Here is a 27,811-nt window from a genome sequence, read left to right as displayed (position 1 = left end):
ACATTAAAACCTTTAACTGGTAATTCAGAGTTTTGAATAGAGCTGTCGAGATGTGTCTCAGTTAGGGCTGATATATTGATTGAATACCTGTGCACTAAATTATTAATGTCTTGTATTTTGTTCTTTATACTTCAAACGTTTAGATGTGCCGAGACCAAACCTTTACTAGTCATGGTTGTACACATTAGTTTGATATAAGGAATACAATATCAAACACGTCAGAAACATAATAATTTTACACTGAAATATGTCTTAGTTCTGGATCCTTTCCTCTCCAGGCAAAACCTTGGGCTCCAGCAGCTTTAAGTTTGGGCCACAGTTCCTTTCTTCTCTGAAGCACAGCCAAAGAGAAATCTTATAGATGTTAGTCCCCTTGAGCTTTTTAGCAGAGGAAAGAATGCATTGGTTGTCTTTGAGGCGCAGCAGATTCACCAAAATTCTCCTGGACTCTCTTAGTGGAGAACATGTTGTACCTTCTGCTCCAAACCACTCCAACTTTCTTCCTTCTCATCCATTATACCGTCAATGACTACATTTTCCCTTTATGCTGATTTTCAGTGTAGTCAATCTTAGTGAACATTTCATCAATGTCACATTTTGAATTCATTATATCATTTTCAAAAGATTTTATTTTGGCTTCAGTTTCTTTATGTCCTGATTTCATCTCCTCCATCACATGTTATGTGAATTCAAGACTTGTCTTCAACTCCTGTACATCCTGTATAACACCATCCAGTCTCTTGTTTGTTCCCTCCATAATCACTTAAAGTTTTCTTGTTGCTGAGTTAGCATGTCTTTATAAAACTCTCTCTGCTGCCCCAGGATTTGGGAGAGTACACTCATGGTGACAACAGACTCATCCTCACACACTGCGGCTTTATTTGCTTAGGAGGCATGATCTTACCAAGATGTACCAAAGGTGATTATTGTAGTTGAATTTTTTTTCCTCCAGCAGAGATGCTAATGTCTGTGACTGTTGAACTAAACAAAGAGCACCTGTGCTGAGATTATGTATTAGTCATCCTTCCATCTTCTTGAAATTATCACAAGTTTGCATGTCCTGCCCTACAGATGTTGTCTGTAGATTTATCAGATATCTCTCCAGTATATGCACACATATTTCTTTGCCTTGGTTGATTCTGTTTATCATGCAGCGAGTGGCATGTGGAGGACCTTCAGAGCTGCAGACAGGTTCTCCTCCGGAGGATTTCATATGCTTCAAAGACGGACTCTCCCACGCACTGGACTAAACAGATTCATACAAGAGATTCATTACAATAATACTCTCTACTGGTGCCAATGAAAAACCTGCAACTGTAAGGATTTTGCTGACTCAGGATCTAAAGTGTCATGAAAAAAAAAATTATTCTTGATCATTTCTAAAAGAAGGACTATGTAAAATATACTGTACTAAAGGTTTTTTTTCATCTTTAAAGGAATTATTACTTTTATTCAGCAAAAATGCATTAAATCAACCACAAGTGAGGGTAAAGACGTTGCAGAAGATTTCTGTTTCAAATAAATGCCGTTCTTTTCAACGTTTATAATCTTACAAAACTTTCTCCCTGTAGTGTTTTAGTCCAAAAAATTAAAAAGAAATAAAAAATAAACACACACACACAAAAAATACCGTTGAAATTAAGATGCAAAACAGCTTGTAATGTTACATGATCGCATAACTGCCCACATTAACCAGTAAATGTTAATTTCACATGCAAAGAAGTCTGCTGATTATAACCGAGGACATTTATATGAAAACAGTCTGTCTGTCAAATGGGTTTTATCATGTTGTTAAATGCAAGTCTAAAGGGATCAATGTAAAATAAAATGCTAAAAAACTGTTTCTGCCACAGAATAATAAAAAAAAGCTTTTTTATCTCACCATTCTCACCTTTTCCTTGTAATTATGAGTTTATTCCTCACAATTCTGTTTACATCCTACAAATTCTGACTTTTTTCTTTGTAATTATTTATATCTAATTGTCTTTTTCCTCTCAAAATTCTGACATTTTTCTCACAATTCTGAGTTTATATCTTATAATTTTTCCTCAATTATGACATTTTACAGTTCTGACTCTTTTTTTTTTTTTTTTTTTTTTTGCAGTTCTGAGTTTGTGTTATAATTCTGACTTTTCCCTTACAATTCTCCTCATATCTCACTATTCTGAAATTCTTTTCTCACAATTCTTAATTTTTGTCAAGAAAAAGTCAAAATTCTGTTTTGATTCAATTTGAACTTTTCTCAGAACTGCGTGAAACAAAGTCTGAATTGTGAGATAAACAAATAACCTTTTTTTATGTTTTTTATTTATTATTATTATTATTATTATTATTGATCTAAGATGGAAATAGGCTTCCATACACACCAACCATTAAGTATGGTCAAAAAAAAAAAAGATAACAAATGAAACTCACAGAACAAAAACCATAAGGAAATACAAAACTGTTCTGAAGGTCACCCTGCAACCCCCTACAGCAAGAGGACAGACACTCTCTCTCTCTCTCTCTCTCTCTCTCTCTCAGCTACTGTTTCACTCTTTCCACGTGCTTGTTTGTGAAACACTCAGAAGTCATTTGAATGCCAAGTATTACATTCAAAACGGGACAAACTTTGTCTTTTTCACTCATCTTTCAGTGCTTCTCTCTGAATAACAATGTAGACCGGAGCAAGCCTGAGAGACGTGTTGTGCTACCAAAAGCTCTTTGGATTTGACCGTCTGGGATGAATATTCATGCTCACTGCTTTCCTCCTACACGCTTTCTCTTCTCTGTCGCTTTCTCTTTTCTTTATTTTTAGGTCAGAATCTTGTGGGAGGAGCTCGGAACAAAAACAGCCTCCATTAAGTCTAACAATCCTCCACAAACATACAAGGAGGCGCATTAGTGAGCAGACTCCAGACTTTGCCGTGTCAGGCCGTTTCTGTCCGGCGGGATGCCTGTCTGCTCTGAGCTATTGTCTGGCGCTTGATGAAAGTCCACCAGTGGGCCTGGAAGAGGTTTTTGTTGGTTTGTTGGAGTGGACAGACAGCTGAGAGGGTTTGTGATCTCAGGTGTGCCTCAGCTTTGCAATGGTTGCAGTCTCCTTACCCCTCTGTTATAATTTAGCTCTATTCACAGGAAAGCGGCGGTCCGCTGGGTATAGAGCAGGTTTATTCTCAGTGTTTTCTTCACTGAGTTTTAATGTAATAGATTTATGAGCGCCTCTGGTCGTGATGTAAACAGTTTCTGAATACACTCTTAAGAATAAAGGATCCAAAAGGGGGTCACAGAAATGCCATACACTTTTATAAACAAAGGTACCTTTTTGGCATTGACAGGTCCATGAAGAAACTTTCACATCTATGGAAACTTTCCATTTCACAAAAGGTTTGTTATTGTGGAATAAAGTTTAGATTATTAAAATATTATTAAAATATTCTTCGCACTAAAGAAAAAACATGGTTCTTTTAAGAACAGTTCACTGAGGAACCAAACATGGTATTTTTTTTAAGTTTGTGTTTCATTTATACATACTTTAATTTCAGGTTTATTTCAATTAATACAAATAATTTTTAATAGTTTTAGTTAACAATAACAGCACTAATTATTCATCCACTTTAATGGGCATTAGCGTAAACTATCAGGTCATCTCTAAATAGCCATTGCAACTACCTACTTTGATAGACAGCCGCTTGAATAATAAAAACAAGAAACTATTGCATCCTTGAACAATGGAGTTTGTGACTGCAACAGTAATGCAAGATTAGGTATGTACGTAGTTAGTACAGTATATAAAATGCAGTGTTTATGTTTGTGTGTATAATATGCTTCTGACCTTATTTTGACACAGATACCCACGTCCACCTGCAAAACCAGCTTCAAGCCAGCACAAACTAGCCAGACCCAATGAAGAGATGGAATCCTGCTGGTCTAAACTGCTCAATTCAGCAGGACTGTCTGAGCAAAAACAGTATTGATCTAAGATCTTAGACTCCTTCATCAAGACGAAAACTGATTCTAAATCAATACTCACCTCAGTCCAGCTTGAGACCTGATACAGCGAAGCGTTAGCATTTTCATTGCATTTAGCTCTGCATTACCGCTGAAGCAGTGACCTTTGACCTGTAATCTTACAGCAAAAAGTAAAGTTTGATTGAAATCGAAGTCATTATTCCCTGAAAAATGCCAAGTCAGGGTTGAATATTCCATTGTAAGACTGGAAATATAGTGCAGAATAAGTACAGGCTGATTTTATAGTGTTTTTCATGAACTATTCCTTCAATATATTCAGTTCAAACCAATCATCTTACATGGTTAACTACTGAAATATACTTACAGGAAAGAATCAAGGAAACTGGCTCTTATGAAGCAGTCTAGGACGTTTCATAAGCTACTATTAAACTGTAGCTCTAAACAAAAAGCCTAAAGAGACCCAATCCATCTTCTGCTTTAAATGACTTCAGCAGGCAAATTGCTCCTATTAGATGCCTGTGGTAGCAGGCAGTCTCCAGCTTTCTCTCATTCTTTCTTGGTTTTTCTATCACATCAATCTCCCATCGACCTGCATCCACCAGTAATTACAGAGGAAAGCAACGCTTGGGGAATGCAGGGGCTTTATTTGGGAGAAAGGTTCAAAGATGCTCTGCTTTACAACACAATGGAGATGAAAGTATCACGAAACAGGAGCAGAATAAATATTGATCTCTGACAGAATAGTATAATGATGCATGCTTTTCAATCACAACATTCATCCTATTAGAGAAAACCTAAAGATTGAACTTTCTTTAGGGAAAGTAAATAAACAAAAGAGAAAGAACCGACAAATAAAATCAGCCAACAATCTTACTAATAAAATAAAGACTGTTAAAATCAACATGGAACTGAATTCACAATCTGTTTTACTTCTATAATGCGATGTTTGGGGTTGGAACGATTTGTAATGTTTTTGAAACATTCTTATGCTAATAAAGATGTATTTCTAAGACCAAAAATCACGTAAAAACACTAATATTCTGAAATATTATTACAATTTAAGAGAACGGTTTTCTAATCAAATACATTTTAAAATGTCATTTGTTCCTGTGATGGAAAGCTGAATTTTCAGCATCTTCAGTGTCACATGATCCTTCAGACATCATTTGAATTCATTTGTATTACGATCAGCTGTGTACAATCAGATATTCAAAGGTTAAAAATATGAGCGGCACTTAATTTTATCAGCTGACAATTGATTTGATTCACGAATTAATGCATTTAAAATGTTTTGCAATTATTGCAGTAACTTATGACAATAATGTTTATCTGAAATCAATTACTTTAAGTATTAGTAAGATTTTAGAAAATTCGCATATAAAAAGACGACAACACAAAAGTAAAGTCGTTTAAAAAACTTTTGTTGATGTTAATTTTAAAGTGTATACAGGCTAGTTTATACTTCCCATACATCCAGTGGCAGTACACAGATAAACTAACAAACAAACATATAACGTGTCTGTAAACAGATTAAAATCTCACGCAGGTGCAAAATCTAGTTAGATATCTAAACTGATTATGTATGAGAATATGATCCAATCACAGGAAGTAAAACAAGAGGGTTGCCTGTGTTCAGCTATTTCTAGCTGCGGTCCGACACGCACAAACAACAACAAAACAAATCAAATCAAACGGATAGAAACCGACCGGATGGAGCGCGTCCAGAGCTCCTGGGTTCTATTACGCCGTGAGTTTACAGTTGCACTTCTTGCAGATTTTAAATGAAGTCACGGGTGGCTGCTGAGAGATGTACGCCCGCGTCCTCGGCCAGCCCGCTTAAATAAGGGATTAAATGAGGGGAAATCACTATCTCTTCCTGCCATCCACCGCAGGTTAGCCGCGACACTTCTATAAGCTTCATTCTCCTCATAAATACAAACCTTTGGCTCCTTGACAGCCCCATTATTACACTCACAACACACACACTACACAAACATATCCCACAAATCCTGCTGAGGCTGAGAAAGCTGAAAGCTTTTCCAGGTGCTTAAACCTACAAACACACACAGAGTTCAAAAGCGAGAATTTAAATAGAGAAACTTTATCCAGAGAGAGAGAGAAAGCAGTGCTGCGGCTCACAGCACGTCACATGACGCTTCAACTCCTGCAAGAAAATATCTCTCGGTGGGAGAGTGAAGTAAACATCCACAAAAGCCAGAGAGAGAGAAGCACTGCATTAAATCGTTTTCTTAAATAACTTTTTTTGTTTTGTTTATCAGTAAAAACCTCATTACAGCAATATTTCTACCCGAGAAGCAAAATTGCATAGGATATTAAGACTTGTTTCCAGAGAATATATATAGATATAGTGTCTGAAAACAAATCTTATTTCTTGTTTTAAGAATAAAATTAAGTGTTCTTTTAGCTCAAACAGTATATGGCACTAATAAAGGAAAGGTCATGGGTTCAATCCCCAGAAAATCAAATACAAAGTAAGTCACTTTGGAGAAAAGCATCTAGTAAACAAATTTATTAAGGTTATGCTTAAAACATGTACGGTAAGTAAATCAACAAGAAATGTTTTAAATATGCTCCTCAAACACACTTTTATTGTTGTACAAACGTCCAGATATATCTACTTAAAAAACAACACTAAAATACAGATTAGGAAGATTTTAATGAGCTCTATTATAAACCCTAGGAAATACCACGCAAGCCAGGGATAGCAAAGCTGGGAAAAAAATTGTAGGTCTTTTTTTTATGTTTTAAGGTCACTAAGGCTACATTTATTTGATCAAAAATACAGTAAAAATTATAATATTGTGAAATATTATTGCAATTTAAAAGAACTGTTATGCATTCCAATATATGTTTAAATACCATTATTCCTGCAGTGCAAAGCTGAATTTTCAGCATCACTTCAGCGTCACATGATCCTTCAGAAATCATTCTAATATGCCGATTTGGTGCAAAACAAAACAAAACAAAACAAAACAAGTCTAAACAAAACAAAATAAAATAAGATAAATGTATGTTTATATATTTATTAGAACATAACATTGGTATCACTATTTGTGCATCAACTCTCATGTAAATTTGCTAATGCATGAAACACTTAATCCGATCAATCCATTGTTTTAAACCTGACACCGAACCGCTTCACTCAATGTTCAAATCTGAACTACTTTTGCTGTCATGAGCTGATATAAATCGGAATGCTAACAGATTCTTCCTCCAGTTATTATAGACCTGTCTTAATTAAAAGTAATCATAAAAAACACAGCTGCCTGTGTAGGCAGAAAGACAGCTCAGTGCGAGAGGAACCGAGAGAAGAAGAAAATAAGGTAGAAAAAATGGGATAGAAAAACATAGAGAATGAAGACAGTATGAGGAAAAAGAGGCAGCGACAGTCCAGACGGGAGTGTGTGTCCGAATGTCGTGGAGCGGCTGTGCTCTGCTCAATGACTGATAAGAGCTCAGAGAGCAGGACAGCAGCTATGGCGGGGGACACAGTCTTTAAGGACACCAGCAGGAGACGGATGGACAGTAAACCACATTAAATACACACCAACTCTCCTGTTCACTGACAGAGAGAGATGATGATGGATGGGTAACAGAGAATCAGTCTTGGGGCTTTAATTTGAGAGGCTTTCTCATACCTTCTCACATCTGCTGCTCGTCCTTGATCGTTTTTCACCCGCTGAGCAGGATGAACTGACCCACGACTGCTTCAAAGCAAGTACTGAGAGAGTTAGGGAACACTGGTTAGTCTGAGATGAACACTTGTTATCACACACCACGGTCAACATTGAAAATTGATTTTCAAAAAAGAACAAAATGCATTAAAAATAAAAGACATACAAAAAAAATACAAAAAAATTACTCACCCTCAGGCCATCCAAGATGTAGATGAGTTTGTTTCTTAATCAGATTTGGAGAAATGCAGCATTACATCACTTGCTTACCAGTGGATCCCCTGCAGTGAATGGGTGCCGTCAGAATGAGTCCCAACATCTGATAAACATCACTATTATTTACAAGTACGATTTCTTACACCATGCAGTGTTTCAGTTCACAAGACATTAATTAATGGACTGGAGTCATGTGGATTCCTGTGGATTCTAATGGCACCCATTCACTACAGAGGATCCATTGCTGAGCAAGGGATGTAATGCTAAAGTTCTTCAAATCTGTTCTGATGAAGAAACAAACTCATCTACATCTTGGATGGCCTGGAGGTGAGTAAATAATATATATATTTTTTGGTGAGCCATTCCTTTAAATTAAATAAGCAAAACATCTAATAACTTACCACATAAAATCTCACAGCAGTAATAAATGAATGCTTTTCATAAAGCTCTCTGGAATACTTGATTCTGATTAGTCAATCATTGTATTACATGGTCTTTTAGTTTTTTTTTTGTAATGACTCTAATCACTCCACACTCTTTCTTCTCACATGAACAAAGTAATTTGAACTCAAAAGAATATTGAATGTGCATTCAATTATTTATTTGGTAAGCTGCTGTGCAATAAGCAGAATAATGTCGTTGAGTCGTGATTGCTAAATAAACACCCTCAGGATGAAGTTGGGATTGAATTACTATCCCTGAACACTATCCCTTATATAAAACGAAGGGTAATAGTTCACATGTCAAATATTGAGTATTTTTATCCTTGGAAAGATACAATTAGCGTGCTCTGTGGGTCTCTAAATCAGGCACTCGGAACACAGTGCAAGCAGAACTGAATCCCAGAGGTCAAACTAAACCTCCAGACTATATTTGCTCCAGTGGGAGAGACTCTGCTCTCTACTCTTTCCCAACTTCTCCAGCCAATAAAAAGGTCAAAGCAGAGCACGATTCACTGGGAGGAAGCAGACATCTCAAACGCCCACTTCCTTCACCGTATCTGCTAGAGTTAGGGATAGGAATCATACAGCGTTTAACCATTAAAACGATTCCAGAATCCTCAACAATTCCTTTATCAGTTCTCATTTTGAACTGCATAAGCATCCTGATGTTAAGTAGCATTACAGACTTCAACATAACAGAAACAATAATAAAAAGAAACATTAAACATTTATGATCCCTTCACATCTATTCAATATACAAAAAACAAAAATGTCATCCATCCATACATCACATAGTAAAAAAAGAAAGAAAAAAAGTGAAAATTTGAAGCAGCACAACTGTTTTCAATGTTGATCATAATAAAGATGTTTCTTGAGCAGCAAATCAGCATATTTAAATGATTCCTGAAGGATCATGTGACACTGAAGACTGGAGTTTCGGTCCTTTGCATCTAGGGAGTAAGTTACATTTTTTTTATGCAAACAGTTATTTTAAATTGTAAAATATTTCATAATATTACTGCTTCCTACTATATTTTAGCCTTGGTCAAAATAAGCCACTTCTTTCAAAAACATTTAAAAAATCTTGATCTTAAACTTTTGAATGGTAATGTATGTCAATATCATCAACAACAGAAATAAAACAGTCATTAACCATTAATGGAAGCAAAACTTAAAACATAAAACTTACAATATAAATTTGCCATTCAGAGAATGATTGTTTAATATACAGTCACATGGAGCAGATTTTTTGACAAATAAGATTTCACTGAGGGCAGAGCTACTAAGCACAATGTAATGAAGACAGAAACAAAGCAAAAAGACAAAAAGTCTTGTGATGGTCAGTGTGTTATTGCATCACGTTTGGTTAAGTCCCACTCAGGGGCGCCGGACTGGGGGTAAAACCAGTACTTATTACCAGGGCCCCAAAGGAAAAGAGGGCCCTTGAAAAGTCTGGAATATATTTTTTCGGGGGGGCATTAGGACTGCCTATGCATAGGGCCCGGGATCTTGTGCAGCGCCCCGGTCCCACTGTTAGTGTCACTGATTAATAAGTGATTTTGACACTTATTAATCAGTGTCAAAAACTTGTTTTAAACTTGTACACAGCGACTGTATCAGAACAAATCAGAGAGGCAAAACTGTGAATCACACATTAAAAAGCATGAAGAAATGAATTACTCTCAATCAGAAAAGGATTTGTTTTATTAATATTAACCAGATCTAAGAACTGAGATAAAGAAAAACACTTCCCAAGATAAATCAGTTTACAATTCAGATTTCCAACAGACGGATTCAACTAAAATGTCTCGTGTAGTTGTGTTTAGATATGATTTAAAAGATATTTAGGATCTCTTAAAGCTTTCAAGTGTGTGAGGAGTTTACATCTGCTGTGATCTCAGCAAGGGGAGAGTTATTAATGATGTATCTTATCTCGTATTATTCTAAGGTGAAGCAGGTCAGGAATGGAAATTGCAAGATACAGAAAGAATTACTCTCCATTATCTGTAAAGCTTTAGGAAGAAAACTGCATAGAGAATGAGAGGGATTATCACATGTACACCCATAAGTCTTCCTATACATTATCTGCACTATCGAAGACCCCTCAAAAAATGTAAAAAATAATTTAATCACACACACAAATGAGCAGAGGTCAGTAGAGCAAGCCAAATCTCCATGTAAGCTCTGAATTCTTAACGCTGACCTCATTTCACAGTAGTAGAATTATCGAAAACCTTCTCCCATCGCTTTTTCTCTCATTTTCTCCTTTTGGTGCACAAAACTCAACTGCACCGTTTGCTCTGTACCTGAGTTTGGCTTTGGTTCTGCCTTTATATTCATGGTCTGGCCGAGCGTTCCTGATCCATAAAGGTGAAAAACAGACACACTGCGGTGTTGATGAGGGTGTGCATGGCCTCGTACAAGAGTTTCGGAGAAAACACGCTCCAGATGAAAAGGTGGTATCGGAGACCAGTGACCAGAACCACATAAAACACGGCTGGGATGGACCGCAGGAGGGCGAAGCAGTAGCTGCCATGACCAAGACCCATTACAGACCTGAAAGAGAGAGAAAAAGACCAGAATAAAGATGTGCTGTCCAGTTATGGTCTGGACTGAGTCTATGATATGTGTCATTATAAAAGACTGCAGTCATAAAACCATCAGGTTTCATCGACTGTGGTTCATTCCTCGTTTAATGCTAATGGAAAAGCTATTACTTCATTTACTAACCTTTGATTATGTGTTATGTTTCACGACAAATGTCTACGGTACATTCATTAAGATAATGGTCTGACGGGGCAGCCATCAGCAGGTCTAGACGCAATAATCCGGCATACTAAAAGATAATGGGACCTTGATGGATTTGAATAGACTGGATCAGGCTAGCCTAGACTGTGTTAGACTGTCATGCATTTGACCGGACAAGATTGGATGTCCTCAACCTATAAACTAGATTAAATCTAATAGACTAGAATGGGGTAGATTACATTGGAAAGAACTGAATGGACTGGTCTAAAAGGGATTGAACTGGACTAATAACAGGACTGGACTATCATGAACTGAAGTTGGCTAGGCTAGATTAAATTACCTCAACCTATAAACCGGACTGGCTTTAATAAACTAGACTGGGCTAGTTTAGATTAATTGGTTTGGACTAGAAGAGACTGAATTGGACTAGAAAGGGCAGGGCTGGATTAGTATGAACTGAAGTGGGGAGGTTAGTTTAAATGACCTCAGCCTATGAACTGGACTGAACTGCGTTGCACTGAATTGGACCGAGCTGATAATATACCTCAACCTATAAATTGCAGTTTATAACAGACTGGACTGGATTAGACAATTTACAACTGAATTGTATTGGACTAGTTTAAAATGGAGTATAATGGGCAAGACTAAATTTATATGGACTGAAGTGGGTTAGGCTAGATTAGATGGCCTCAAACTATAACTGAACTGACTACACTGCAGTGAACTGGACTGGAGATGGTTTTACTGGACTAGACTGACCTACATTGAACTGACTAACACTTAACTAGAATGGACTGAACCATACTGAATTTGGCAAGACTGGGCAAAACCAGACTAGTATGGACTGAAGTGGGTTAGGCTAGATAAGATGGCCTCAATCTATAAACTGGACTGGACTACATTTCACTGCATTGGACTGGAATTGATTATACTGGATAGATTGACAGGGCTAGACTACACTGAACTGAATTAGACTTGACTAGAATGGACAGAACCGGACTAAATTAGACTATAATTGGCAGGAATGGATAGGACTGGACTAGTATTGACCGAAGTGGGTTAGGCTATATATGATGGCCTCATCCTATAAACTAGACTGGAGCTGTGACAGACTGGATTTGTTTAGATTACACTGGACTGAAATGGATTGGACTGGAATAGAATGGATTTAAGTGGGTTAATACATTTAACTAGATTAAGTGGCCTCATTCTCTAAACTGGACTGGAGTTGATTTTATTGGACTAGACAGACAGGACTAGATTACACTGAACTGAATTAGAATGGACTGTACTGGACTATAATGGGCGGGAATGGATTAGTACAGACTGAAGTGGATTAGGCTAGATATGATGTCCTCAACCTATAAACTGGGCTGGAGCTGATGATAGAATGGATTGATTTAGATTACTATGGACTGAAATGGATTGGACTGGACAAGAATGGATTGAAGTGGGTTAGGCTAGATTAAATGGCCTAAATCTATAAACTGGACAATATTGAATGGGCAAGACTATATTGGACTGAATTATGATACAGATATATTATATGGTCTCAACCTATAAACTGGACTGGTTTACACTACTTTGGACTGAACTGGTCTAGAACAGTCAGGACTGGACTATTATGGGCCAGACAAGATGGCCTCAACCTATAAACTGGACTGGAGCTGATGGCAGACTGGATTGGTCTGGACTACATTGGACTGAAATGGATTAGACTGGACTATTATAGACTGAAGTGTGTTAGGCTAGACTAAATGGCCTCAATCTAAAAACTGTATTGGACTACATTTCACTGAACTAAACTTTGATTTTACTGGATTTACTGAAATACTGGATTTAACTTTGGTTATGGTTGGGTTGGGCTAGATTAGATGGTCTCAGCCTATAAACAGCCTATAAACTGGAGTGATTTACAGTACTTTGGACTGAACTGGTCTAGACTGGGCAGGACTAGACTAGATTTCCCCAACCTACAATAAAACAGCGTTCTGTCATTTTAACTCATTTTGAACAAATATTCAGTGTTTCAGCCTGAAGAACAAGTGTTACTCATATGATAGACAACAGAATCTAGTTCCTGGATTGCAGGCTGTTGTATCAGAAATCTCTTTTCTAGCCCTGGGCAAATCAATGTGGGAGCAGTCAGGTCAACCTTTGACTCACACTGTGAGAGTTTGGCTTCTCCAAGGAGCAAATGCCCTTATTCCTCTTTCACATGAATTTGAATGTAGGGCAGGTTCTACAGCGCCAAACAGAAAAAGCTCCACAATCTGCGGACATTAGTCAAAGACATTCCGGCACCAGCCTTGCATAAAAAATGGAAATTTATTGTTGTGGCGACATAAATATTGATAGCCCAATTCCCTGAAGTGGTAAACACAGTGCTTTCTGTCAATACTGATATGGCAAGTGAAACATTAGGTGAAAATAATCAAGCATGCAGCTCCCATCTTTCACAAACAGCGAGCTGGATCAAGCCAGCTGAAGATGCTCCCGGATGAGCACAATGGCCTGGCGTGTTTTGTAGTGAGTTTAAACTCCCTCATTCCTCTACCCAAAGGGACTGCCGCAGTCTGGCCTATAAAACCCCTCTCACAGGGAGAAAGCGAGAGGCTCATTCTGGGAGATTTCCTATCCGGTGTAATTACGCTCACACATTTTATATGACAGTGAAAGGGAACTAGGCAAGGATAAGTGAGAGCAGTGCAGGGTTCAACCTGGAAACTAAACAGTGAATTTAAATTATATTACGAGACAAACAAGCAAAAGCCAAAGACTGACAGGAAAAATCACTAACAAAACACATTTAATTGGACAGTGATTTACTCACCCTCACGTAGTGCCAAACCTTTGATGGGACACAAAGCTTGACTACATTTATGGTAATTTAATAGAGTTTCTTCCTTTATGTTCTGGAGGAGAAAGAAAGTCATACAGGTTTGGAACGACATGAGAGCGAATAAATGATAATTTTCATTTCTGGGGTGAGCTGTTCCTTTAAACTTGTTTGTTTTTGCTGTTGTAATATGCAAAAATCTGGAGCAATCTTGGTTAGTTTCTACTACTTCCTCAAGTTTAACAAAATAGGAATGTGACAGAAAGGACAATATAGTTTACCAAGAGTAGACAGACTGAAAACATGATGCTCTCTGTTCTGTTGGACATACCATCAATCAATACAACAGCAAACAGCAAACCACATTTAATACTGAATCATCTGAGGAACAACATATTGTTCAGTCCAGTTTTGACTGCTCCATCATTTTGACTGACAGTTCGCTTGTATAAACAGACCGGCTGATTTCCAGACCTGTGGAGCTGCTCATACTCACAGTGAATCTTCTGTAAACTGTACAACAACATCACAGTCTCCGCTGCTGATTCCCGACAGCACTGCTTAAAATCATTTTCCCGCGTCTGTCACAAATTTCTCTGCGAACAGAACGGTGGTTCTTCTCCGCCTTGCGAGGAGTTTGCCGGCGGAAGAAGGCATTTGCAATTCAAATCCACACCTCAGACACTCGGGTAGTAGATTGTTTGCAGGATTCAATATCCCTGAACACAAAGCACCTGTTGCCTCGGAGGAAATGAAATATCTCTTAACAAGCCTCCGTATTTCTCTCTCTCAAATGGATTGTGTAAATGCTCGGCTCAGATGGGGGATGGGTCAGCTGGGCCTGCAGGGATTCCAGAAAGCGGAGTATTGATCAAAGAGCATTTCCTGGATCTCTTGTGTGTATGAGTTTGTGCGCTATAGTGACACTGCTGACTGAGCATGCTGAATTATGTAAGTCAGACTGAACGTCTCACCACTTAAGACGGTCATTTATCAGGATCTAGTCAGACAGCACTTTAGGGGAAATCTTCGAGCCTCACAGGGACAGATTTTATAATGAGATAAATAAAGAGTGGGTGGTTCACAAAGGCAGAGTTTGATGTTCTGCATTTATGTGGGGTTATGGGATATGCAGAGTGTATCTACCAGGGTCACAAATGAATTGCAAATGCCTTTTAAAGTCAAATTTGATTCTTTAATTCGAATTGAAGGAAAGCAAAATTAACTGTAATTCAAAGAAAATCATATAACTAATTTTTAACTAGAAAAGCAAAGTTTGAATAGCTTTGAAGTTTGAAAGTTTAGAACTCCTGTAGATAGAATGACTGATCGATAGATACTGTAGATTAATTAACCTACAATATGTGGATCAGGGTGGAAAAAGCTTTTTCACAATCCAATTTCTCAGAATAAAATTCCTTAAATTTCCAACTTCCATTAAAATTTCAGCTGATTAATTTGAACCAATTGTTCTTTTTTTCCATCTTTCATTTAGAATTTTGCCCTATCCTGACATCACTGACACAAATGCATCTGTGTTCATATTGATTCCATGGTCTAAAGAGTGCAATTCAAACACTCCCAAACCATAAAAATAGTAAACAATGTATCATTCTCAGGCATAACTGAAAAACTGGCATTAAACTGCAAAGTGAAAAAATGTGGTGCAATACTAAAGTGTTGTTGTAAAAGCAAATAAATTATGCATACATCCTGTGTTTTATGATAATCAGATATAAATTTCATCACAACTACACCAGTCTAGGCTCTAGAATGATTTAAAAATCATGAATATTAATATTTACACATGATGAAAACAACAACTCTCAAACCCCACTTAAGAATGATGTGCCTTTAAAACTTTTACAGTATGTAAATGCCCTCTGTGTTTGCATGCAAAATGAGAAGCAACTCTAATAAAATGCAGCGGCATGCTTTAAAGTTGGGATATTTCTGAAGAATCTGCAGCTGCTACGCAAAGGCCACAAACACACTGCAGCTCAATTTGGTTGTAAATTCACTTTTTAGTGCTTAATCCTGTTCAATACACACGGTTGCCATGATTTTGCCAAGACTGGATCAACATCTTCTGATGATCCTGGATCAACATTATTGTCCAAAAATATAGACTTAACCCAATCCCTACCCCTAAACCTACCCATAATTTATTCCTAAAATCAGTGGGAAATGATAGCTGATTAACAAGGGTGTAAAAGCACCTAACTCTGGTTGTAAGCGTAAAACAGATATTTTCTGAAAAGTTATATCTCAATTATGATTGGTTGATTGGAATGTTGTTCCAGGATCAACAAGGATGTTCATTCAACTGTTAATTCTACAACCAAATTAAAGGTGATATAGATGACTTTGGAAAATATGGTCTTTAGAAATATTTTTGTTACACTGGTTGAAAGTCTCTTCACATCCCGATAGCAAACATTAGTTTAAGTGGTCTAAATGAATGTATCTGTATTTATAAGTTCTATGAAAGGCGTAGGACCAATAAATGTTCTTCCAATCAAATGCTCAATCCGAGCGTTTTAATTTGCTTTCCTACCTGCCGTTCAATGTATGTATTAGCATAACGCCCATTTCACACATACTCCGTCTGCAGTGCATATGCGTTGCGTATTTTTTTACGTACCTGTGACGAGTGGGGCGGGGCCGAGAGACGTGGGAAAAGGAGCGAGGCCAGTGGAGTGATTGGAAATGAGCGACACCTGCTTGACCCACCGGTCTCGAGTCCCATGGAGGAGATGGAAGGATACAAAACAGGAGCGGCGACAGTGAAGGACGAGAGAGGACCAGGCCTGGGTTTTAGTTGTGTTTGGTTTTTATTTGTGCGCGTCAGTCGTCCGTGAGGGGCTGACGTGCTGTTTTATCTTTATTTTGTCATTAAAGTTTATATTTGATTGTCCGCCGGTTCCCGCCTCCTTCTTCCCGTGATCATGGAGTTTTTACCGTTACAGTACCCATGTTAACGGATTCCAGCGTTCACACTGCACGCGGTTGCAGTCCGTCAAAATGCGTTCCAGGAGCAGTGCGTCTGCAGCAGTGCAGCGATCGTTTACGTACCGAGTCTATTTTTGCTGTGCTGCACGCGCTGAATTAAAGTGACAGCGCGATTGACACAGAAATGCAGTCATTTCACAATAAATGTATACTAATTAAAGCCTACTGTGTATTACATGCAACACATGGGTTTTGGCTAGATTTAAAACAAGAAAAAGAGCAAAAGAGAAAAAGAGCTTTAGAGAAACAAGGCAACATTATATACTGTATGCACTTTTATAGAGGCAGAAAAACAAAGTTATTTAAGACCCGTTGCATTTCGTGTAATAAAGATTTAAATGCAAAATGCACGAGAGGCGACTGTTTCTGTCAAGGGCGAGGTTTAATTTTAAATGTTTGCGATATCCTAACAAGAAAAGTAGGCTAATGTTGTGTTTAAATGTGTTGCAGCTTGTTTCAGCAACTTATTATAAAAACCTAGCAGTCAAATGCATGACTAATACGTTGTTTATATTTGAATTCAAATATGTCTATGAAAGATTGTTACTGTACTGTGATGAAAGAGTATCACAAGGCTGAAAAAGCTTTTTGAATTTTTTATATTTATTTATTTATTTATTTATTATTTTTACATGATTTGATATCAAAATAATGGACAAATGTTGTGTTTTGTGGCTTAAACAGCCATGGATCAGTAGCGGACTGCAAATGCATCCTGTGTGAAAGCACAATGAGTCCGTGCTGCTTCAGCACCACATACGTAATGCACTCGGACTGCATACGCACTGCAGACGGATTATATGTGAAACAGGTGTAACTCTGCACACCTGATTGCGCAGGATACGTCATCAGCGCGTTTACGCACACTGTGCAGACAGAGCGCGAATGGCAGACAAACATCAACAACCCCATCTTACATCCTGGTGTTGCTGTACGTTTAAAGTTTTCTCACCAGTGAATGATGTGGCCCAGCAGTTCCCAATTCCAGTCCTTGCGGCCCCCCGTTCTCCATATATTGCATGCCTTGCTTAGTTAACACACCCGATTCAGATAACCAGCTCGTTAGAAGTGAGCTACGTGCATGAACTGTGTTCTGATCGATAGGATCCCTACACAGTGTTCATTGCTCCCTACTCTCTGAGCAGGGGAAATCCATTTAAGTTTACGTTACTTTGGATTCACGGATTTGTGCTGTGCTGCGTCTTTACACACATACAAAATTTACTAGAGAAGTGTGAAATGTGACACAATATACCTCTGTAGGTTAAATAAATACTATTTAAATTTACGTCTCACACACTTTAATGCCCTTTGCATGGAACATATACGCTCATGGGGCGTTTGCTTTCAGTGCTATCAGGCTAAAGTTAGAATTTTCCAAGATCTCCTACTGCACCTTTAACTCCTGAAAATTTCAGGTAGTGACAACAGCATCCACAGAAACTCTTTACAGTGTGTACAGAACCTGAACTAACTAGTTAACTAGTTATTAACTTAAATTAACTTAATCTGTGTTGAGTATTTTCTGCATGTGGTAAAATAAAAATCACATAGTATACTTTGATTTAGCATTGCCAGATCTTGCTAGAAAAAAACAACTCCAATTAAGAACAAGTCCATAATAAACTCAAAACCAAATGGTATTTCTTAGAAATAAGTCACATGGCTTACTTAATTAACTTAAAAAATATCAGTTGTTCATAATTTTATGAAGCTACGAGAATAATTTTTGTGTGCAAAGAAAACAATAGTAACTTAATTTATTCAACAATTCTTCTCTATGAGTTACCGTTGTTTATGTTCAGTATGCGTGCACTTTCGCCGAATGTAATCAGCATGTTTTACGTTCAGTAGACAGCGTGGGCATGATGAATGTAAACAATACTGATTACGTTCTGGGGTACTGTCAAAAATGTCAGAAAAGATGGTAACTCAGGGAGAAGAATTGGTGAATAAATTATGTTATTATTGTTTTCTTTGTGCCAAAAGAGTATACTTGTAGCTTAGTAAAATTACAGTTGAACCACTGATGTCACATGGACTATTTTACCAATGTCCTTGCAATGTTTCTGGACCTGGGAATAATGCAGTTGTGTTGCTGTCTACAGAGGGTCAGAGAGCTCTCAGATTTCATCAAAAATATCTTAATTTGTGTTCCAAAGATGAATAAAGGTCTTGTTGGTTTGGAACGACATGAGGGTGAGTAATGACAGATTTTGGGTGAACTAACCCAGAAAAAAAAGATCCCAAAGTTCTTCAGCTGTTTAGTAATAACAGTATCTATCCTACAGTACTTGCTTCTTATTGCCTCATCATGACTGGATGGAACAAGTTTCTGAACACCTCAGTGTGTATGTGGGTGGTCTTACATGTCTGATGTCAGAACGCTTTTGTAGAGTGCGGAGGAAGTCTTGAGTGCTGAATGTTACAGTAAGTAACTCTTTTTGCTCAAATGACCAAGGAAAATTTGATTCCTCCTGGAATGACCTCTTAAAGAATAATTTCTGTAAAAATCGAGAGGCCAGTAAAATCTGTGTAAGTGTGTGTGTGTCTTGGGTGAAGTCTGATTGTCTCGGCATGATTTCCATTATTCATTGTTCTGTGCGTGGCTCTAATTGTACCATCATTACCAGCTCGAGCTCTAATAACTGGCCCCCGATTCCTCATTCTCTCTGACAGATCACTTCAAGCGCCATTAAAACAATTATCTTAAAAAACTAGCACTGATTAATATTCCCATAATGCTCTGTAATTATGCATCACTGATATATGGATTAGGCCCCAATATTTGAAAACAGTCTTTTTTGTCTGTTTTCTATTTTAAAGTTATACAAATGTTGAGATTTTTTTTTTTAAATGCAGCACAAATTTCTAAGGCTAAAGAAAATGAAAGAAGAGGTTTGCTATGAGAAAAAAAACTGCAGACGTCCCCATTACAGTGAACTACAGAAGCACTGTTATTGCCCTATAACTCATGAGTCATTTCAAGCTTTTTTTTTACTGCACTGCAGTATCTTTAATAAAAAAGTGTCACATCGAAAGGTTGTTGCAGCATCATTGCATAAAACTCTGTTTAATGAGGCCAATGTTGAGTAAAACACAATGTTCTTTGCCAAACTTTGTAGAAAAACTCTTAACTAAGGTAATACAAAACGTTCCCAAAAAACCTGAAAAAAATACAGATATTTTAGTATAATTGACACGCTATTAGATTTTTTTTTTTTTTCATATTTTGATTTTTATAAATTGTATTAATTTAAATTTTTCGATTTATAGTTTGTCTTTGTGATTTTTTTATTCATTTATTTTGAATGTCTATTACAGGTTTTAATTTCAGTTTTAGCTATTTTAGTACATCAAATTAAATGTAAATTAAACGAAAATGAGAGATAAAATAAGTTCAATATATAATTTTTTTAAATTTATATTGTATTTCAGATCAGCTTTTTTAATGATGTTAGATGTAATCAACAAAAATAACCCTGGTATGATGTCACAAATATGAAATATACTGTATATGATAACCCACAAGGACTCAAAACTATAAGTTTACATTCATATACAGTACATATAGGAGTCTTAAAGGTACAATAGGAAAGGCCTGTTTCATTAAAATTGGTGTAGGTTTTACTAATTAATACAAATAATTACAAAGAACAGTAAGTAACAGTAAGTATTATTTTATACAACAGTTCTTTCATGTCTTCGAATCTGATTGGCTGAGAGGAGTGCAATATTCTAGTGATAACAGAACTCCAACCGTTTCACTGTTTGTATCACTCTGCTGTGATTTTATAAATAATACTGTTTTTACACAGAATGTTGTTTTAAGAGTTTAAGAGTTTTAGCCGAGAATAGTAAAATAGCTTAGACAGACTACTGACTCGCAACGTTATATTTCTCTGCAATGAGGGGGTAAAATGGTTGTTTTTATGTCTCACTGCTTGTAGAGAGAGACGTGCAGACACATGCGCTTCACACACGGAACTTTCATCCCTCTCTCTCTCTCTCTCTCTGTTTTTCTCTCTCTCACTAATTCATATAATTGATATAATTAATTAATTCAAATAAATGTGATCTTACCGCACTGCATCTCTGTGTCTGATTTAAATCAGGCTGAATACTAACGAGCCTTGACTGACGAAAATGACCATAATTTGCACGATGGAAGAATTATAGTCTTGTTGTATACAACCATTCAAAAATTTGGCAACGTTTATGTGACCGCTGCACTTGATGTTCAAAAACTTTCATAACTGGTAAATGTTTTTTTCTTTTGCCTTGTGAACTGGCCAAGCCTTAATGAATCTGTTCCTTTACATGTGCTTGTTTACTGACCATCTATTGCAAGAGTGAAATACAGCATCTTTTTAAATTGGCTATTCGTTGTGCAAAAAAAAAAAAAAAAAAAAAAAAATACAAAATAAAATCGGATTCAGGCTATAAATGCAATTTCTGAGTATCTATATTGCTGATAAAAAAAAACATGTTTGTGAATGTGTGTTTGATTTATATTTGAGAGAAACTAAGAAGCTTGTAAACAAGGATACCAAACTAGCCACTTTCACTGAAAATTGCAATTTTAATTCAAAACAGGCCATCTATGTGATTCAAGTAGATCTGAAGAGTTGAAAACTCTTGCTACTTCATTCTTTAATATAAAACAATGCTGAACTCTGACAAAAAAGAGATTTTTAAATGCTACAATAGTTATTTTATAATGTGTAAATATAATTCCATTAGCAAAACACGTGAAAAGAACTATATTCCAGAGTGGAAATGTTAAATTAGAGAATAAATGATCTTCTAGTGCCAACTAGTGGTCATAGTGGGAATCATGATATTCATTTTAATACAATTTGTTGAGGCAAATTAATAATAATATATATATTGAATTTATACATTAAAAATGACCTAACTAGTGAGCAATATTACATGTGTTTGAAAATAAAAATGAATCAATCAAATGTGTTCTAATGTCTGTGGTCTACCATCAGGGATGCTTATCAACTACCAAAGGGGACGTTAAGTGACACACTTTTCTTTCTTTTTTTACTTTTCACTTTTTTCCCTATGGTATATGAACACGGGGAAAGGGGGTTCAAACCGTTGTCAATTTTTTCACTCCTGATGAGTTTTTATCCTTCCATGCAGAAGCTAGTAATGGGCTTTTTGTCACTGACTTACAGAAAGTTCTCAGCGAGAGTTAGCATTAGAGGCTACTATAAAACAGGGGGCGCCAACACTGATCTTGCATACCACTTGGCAAATGTGCAGTTGCACCACTGCGTGCAGAGTGATAAAATAATATTTAATTATTGACTCCTAATTTAAAATCAACATATTATAACGAAAACAATACCTTAAAAATTAAAAGAAGCAAGTTTTTGCATTCAGATCTTTTTTCTTTTTTTTTTAACCCGACTGATTCATTAGAGATTGCTTAGAGTCACATCCAGAATTATTGTTTTCAGCAAGCATTTGGCTTAAAAGCAACAGTGTTTTATAACGGAGGCTGGTGAAGCCTGAATGTGTTTTTTAGATTCTGAATGGATCCGTATAGTAGAGTCCTGCAACAGGTCGGGGATACCCGCAGATACCCGCATAAAAGTGGCTGAAACGGGTGGATTTTGACATTTCTAAAATTCACGGGCGGGGATGCGGGCGGATAATTAACTCCTTGCGGGTGGGTGGTAGCACGGATGAAATATATGTGCAATATTTGAATGTCTAAATTACCATTACACATACGCAACAACGATATGACATTTGACCCATCACGTCACCACCTCTGCAACAGTGCGACAGCGCTCCGAGAGAGACTTTCCCACAGCTGGATTTGTAATTCAAGAACGGAGAACGCAACTTAAACCTGGGACTGTGGACGATATCCTTTTCCTGCACAGTAACCTTAAGGGAAAGTAAATGCATAGGTTGTGAGCGACAGGCTCAGGTTGTATTTTTTCTTGTTCTTTTTTTTCTTATTAATAGGTCTATTTGCGTATAGTTATCAGGTTCCATAGCCTATTTAGGTGCCGATGGTAGGCTGCTTGAATGGCGCAAAACAAAGCGCACTTTGGACTCTGGACGGGTGCGGATTTAATTTTTATATTATCACGGTGACGGGTCGGATCTGGTGCCAACTTTGCGGGTACGGGTGGGCGCCGGTCTCCAAAAATGGACCCGTGCAGGACTCTACCGTATAGTATATTAATTACTAAATATGCAAGACTAGTCTTACGTCACTTTTTACATCAGAGCGTTCATCCTTTGTTAGGCTGCTAAAAAAAATGGGGGCATAAATGAAAAGTATACCCACTTCTCCTGGCACCACAACACCACTGCCTGTAGTCACCAGTACATGTGGATTTTGGTAAGATAGATAAAAATAACAGGTTGTTTGTGTTTATTCAGGACTAGCTTTTGCCGGAAGTTCAAATGACACATTTAATTAGAGACTTCTCAAGAGCTCACAAGGCCTGTTTGGAAGTCGACAATGTTCAGTATGACTACTGTGTTTGTAAGGCAGTATTCAGCTGGAAACACTTAATGTACATGCTCCATTCAGACCGTCCTCTAGCGTTTTCTGCAGTGGTACTGTTCCTGTAGCTCCGGTAAAGTACTAACCTTGACACTAGCAATGCCGAGGTCATGGCTTTCGATTCCTAATAAAACACACTGAACACTTTAAACACAAGCATCTGCTAAACAACACGTAATACACTGCAGTTCAAACATTTGAATTTTGTATGTTTTTGAAAGAAGTCTCACCAAGAGTGCATTTATTTGATTAAAAAAATGCAGAAATATTGTGAAATGAAATAAATTGATAACAGTTTTCTTGTTGAATATATTACAAATGTTAAATGTTCCTGGTATATACTTGAGTCCTAACTCAGTCCTTCAACATGAGCTTGTATGTGTGTGTGTGTGTGTGTGTGTTACCTGTCTCTCTGTGAACTGAGGAAGCACAGCAGGTGACAGGCCCAGAGCAGCGGTCCTGCGTAGGTGCTCAGCGCCGTCAGGAAAATGGCAGGTGCTTCCACATAACTCTCCAGACCCACAAAACCCACAGAGATGTCCACCGTCCCAATGTTATTAGAGTTGCCCTGAATAGACCATAAAACATCAACACACATAGGTTAATATACATTTTGACATTTTATAAAGACCCCAAAAATGAATGTGCCATGGCTGTCTAGAATAACATAGAGCAAAGGGAATTCATATTTTTTGATTTAACTCCTTTAATTATTTGTGCTAGGGGGCTTAAAAACCCCTTAATTGTGAATTTATGCTAAATATGGGTTCCTGAGTTGATGAAAAGATAATAATCGAATTTTAAATTAAAATAAATAAATGTGTATGCACATCTCCATAAAAATGAAATTTCTATAACATAGTGGGATTATAAAATCACCGGTAGATTTTATTCAATAAGTATATAGCTTTTGGGCAGTGTTTTATTTTAGGAAAGCAATGTGCACCACGTTTACATTTGCATAATTTCCAAAACTTCTGTGAATAGAAGTTTACAGCATTTCAACAGTATTCCACCAAAATAAAAGCTTGAGGATTTGAACATTTGAAAGTGAAGAACTTAAGGTGTAAATATCTTAAATATTAGTATTGTACATTCCAGTTTAAAATAAATTATTATAATTATCAAATACTCCTTTTTTAATTTCACTGGATAATTTACAACAGTAGTATATTTATATCTTAACTTTTAAAGGGTTAAAATACTACTACTACTGCTACTATTATTATTATTATTATAAAGCCCTACATACATGCAGTCCTGTATAGGGATGTTAATTTTAACTGATTAACCGTTAACCGACCGTTAAGAATTTTGACCGATTAATACAATCAGTTAAATGGTTTAAAAAGTTATTTATTTATTTATTTTCAGTAATTTATCAAAATATTTAAAAAGGTTTGCTGCATTGTAAAATAGGCTACGCTACGTGTATAAAAAAATTGTGTATGTAAAAAAACATACATGGCGTAGCCTATTAATAAGTCGCATTTTATTATTTCATTCAGAAATAGGCCTAATGCCGATGCAAAATGTTTACAAACATTATAATCAACACTGTAAACATAGCTATGCTATTTTAGTTCCCCTCACTCAACAACAAATCCTTTTAATTAACAGTAGCCGATTCAAAAAGTAACAAGAATAAAAAATAGCCTATAAGAAGTTATAGCAACATAAACGACAAGCCAAAACAAATTAATTTAGGCTAAAACGAAACTGAAACCAACGTTGTGTCTCTCATTCGACACAATATCAAATGTTTCCGTATTCACAATGTTTTATTATTTATTATAGCCTACTTCACTCGCATTCCAATATCCACGTAAAACAAAATGTTCTGCATAACATCACGGCGTACGGTGATAACCTTAACGGCACAGATTTTACTACATATTTAAACTGGGCAGTGTGGGGTTTTTTTTCATATGTTTGACTGACTGTATTTTTAATATGATAATGAACAGGCTGCATTGTCAAAGTAGTAAAACTAAACTTTGTGTACATTCACAATAAAAACAAATCTTTGTGCTTTTGTAAAATAAGCCTAAAGAAAAATAGGATGCGCTTTCTGCCGTCTGGTTTCCTTTCACGCAGCACAAAAATGAACAGAAACTCTGCGAGTTTCGTAATTTATTATTCAAGTAAAAATATATTTCTCATATAGGCCTATTTATTCACTATAAATAGCCTAGCTTTATTATGTTTTTCTCCGCTCGCCGAAGCGCTGCAGGTGCGTGATGTGATGCATGTGAATCCTCATGTTCTGTTGTTTGCTACTTTTTGCACATGTAAAATTAATCCTCGGGAAACGAATGTTAGTATTTTTAATGGGTCATAGACACTTATCCTTTCTAATTTAATTCAATTCTAATTTTAAATAATCTTGTCGGTTAACAGTTTATAATCAGTTAATGAGCATTGGTTTTTGGTTAGGAAAAATAACTGAAATGAACATCCCTAGTCCTATATAAATAATCTTAATATATATATATATATAAATAAATAATTAAAATAAAACACTAAAAAATCATGTCATTTAACAATCAACCAGCATCGGAGAATAAAATCGAAAAAAAAAAACTTTTTAATGCAGCCCCATATATAAGTAAAAACAAATTAAAATAAAATACTTACTAAAAAACTAATTTCATGCTGTTTGACCAATAACCAACCAACCTCAGCAAACCATGGACATTAATAATAGTTATTTAAAATATTAATAAAAAATTTCAGGTGGGACTTCAGGTAAATATTTGACATCTAAAGGGTTAAGCTGACAGAAAGTTTGGAATCGGCTGATTTAAACAGTAGTAGAGTGATGCAGCACTGGCTTGAGGCGCCCTGCAGTTATTCAGGTGAGGTGAGAGAAGCGCTGTGTTTCTAGTCTCCACTGACAGACTCGAGTCTGAGGGTCCCTCGACTGATGGATGGATGGATGAGGAAGAGGGGAAACAAACGAACAGATCCTGCTCTTTCCTGTCAGCCGCTCACAGGAGGCTGTGTCTGTCACTCCGGCTGCTCCTGTCAGGACAGGCAGATTGGAAAATCCTCCTCCTCAATCGCTCTCCTCTTGCCTCTCTTACTTCCAATATTTCATGCTATTTTGAAGTTTCAGGGTGGGCGGAAAAAGGGCCTGGCCTAACAAAATTAGCTAAATCAATGTGACAATTTACAATTAACAATCACCTCCACCCTGTTTAATGACTAGAGAGAAAGAAGAATATATCCGTCCTTTAACAGTTCAGTTGCATTGACCCTCAATGATGATGTCATTGTCAAGCCCATAATTCCATGCTCGGGTGCTTTAAATGATAATTGGCCAGTAAAGCATCATTTATGACCCTCACTTACACACACACACACTCCGCTCTGATTTGATTTACTCTTGATGTCTCATTATAAAACCGATTCTTTTGATCAGGTTTATAAACAGTCCATCCGTCCTTCATCAGCTGGGAAAAAGGTTTTGCAACTTTTATTCCACGTCTGTCAGTTTTTAGGTCATTTATACTAAAGTTCAAAAGTTTGGAATGATTCAAAATATGTAATGTTTTTAATAGAAGTCTCTTCTGCTCACCAGATGAAAAAATGAAGTAAAAACAGTAAAACTAAGAAATCTTAAAAGTTTTTAATAAATTATATTTTATATTTTAAATTGTATTCATTCCTGTGATCATCATATTATTAATATAAGTTAAAAACAGCTTTTGCTGCATAATATTTATGTGGAAACGGTGATAGACTGCCATTCAGATGTTTTGGGTCAGTAAAACAAAGAAAAATAAATGGAAAAAAATAAATGCAGTTCTTTTGAACTTTCTATAGCTAAAATAATCCTGACAAAATGCATAATGGTATTTAAACACTGAGAAACATTCAACACTGATTATGAATAATTCATCAATAATAATAATAATAATGATAACAATAACTGAGTTGCAAATCAGATAGATTTCTGAAGGTGACACTGAAGACTGGAGTAATGATGCTGAAAATACAGCTTTACATCACAGGAATAAATTACACTTTAAAAAATATTTATAAACTGAAAACACTATTATTTAGAATTATAATATTTCACAAATATTACTGTTTTACTATATACTTGTTCCAAATTTGATGAATAGTGTAAACGACTAGCAAGAGTTGGAATGAAACCTTTCGTAATTGGATCACTTTTGCCCTAACATGCATATTTTATTTATTTTCACAACCATCAATTGGTTGCAATGGAAGTTGCTGGAATTGATTAATTCTGAAAGCCTCTTCATTGTTTTATTTTTCCAGACTGCATTCTTTGAGTCTCTTGAAGGATTATTTATTATACTACTATAGTAATTATTTATATTTTTAATTCATAATA

The 27,811-nt window shown here is 36.4% G+C and overlaps 1 protein-coding gene across 1 annotated transcript in view; it reads right to left on the bottom strand.

Annotated features, from left to right (window-relative positions):
- Positions 1 to 9,991: 9,991 nt before the first annotated feature.
- Positions 9,992 to 27,811, bottom strand: part of pigg (phosphatidylinositol glycan anchor biosynthesis class G) — a 175,639-nt gene continuing 157,819 nt past the window's right edge. The window contains exons 12-13 of the mRNA XM_059516243.1: positions 23,850 to 24,013; positions 9,992 to 10,861 (exon numbers count right to left, since the gene is read on the bottom strand). Of these exons, the coding sequence (XP_059372226.1) occupies positions 10,642 to 10,861; positions 23,850 to 24,013 (384 nt within the window). The 3' untranslated portion in view covers positions 9,992 to 10,641. The remainder of the gene's footprint in view (positions 10,862 to 23,849; positions 24,014 to 27,811) is intronic.

The sequence above is a fragment of the Carassius carassius genome, chromosome 29 (genome assembly GCF_963082965.1).
Source record: "Carassius carassius chromosome 29, fCarCar2.1, whole genome shotgun sequence".
Taxonomy (NCBI): domain Eukaryota; kingdom Metazoa; phylum Chordata; class Actinopteri; order Cypriniformes; family Cyprinidae; genus Carassius; species Carassius carassius.
The sequence above is the reverse complement of the archived record's forward strand: the minus strand, read 5'-3'. Positions and strand labels throughout refer to the sequence as shown.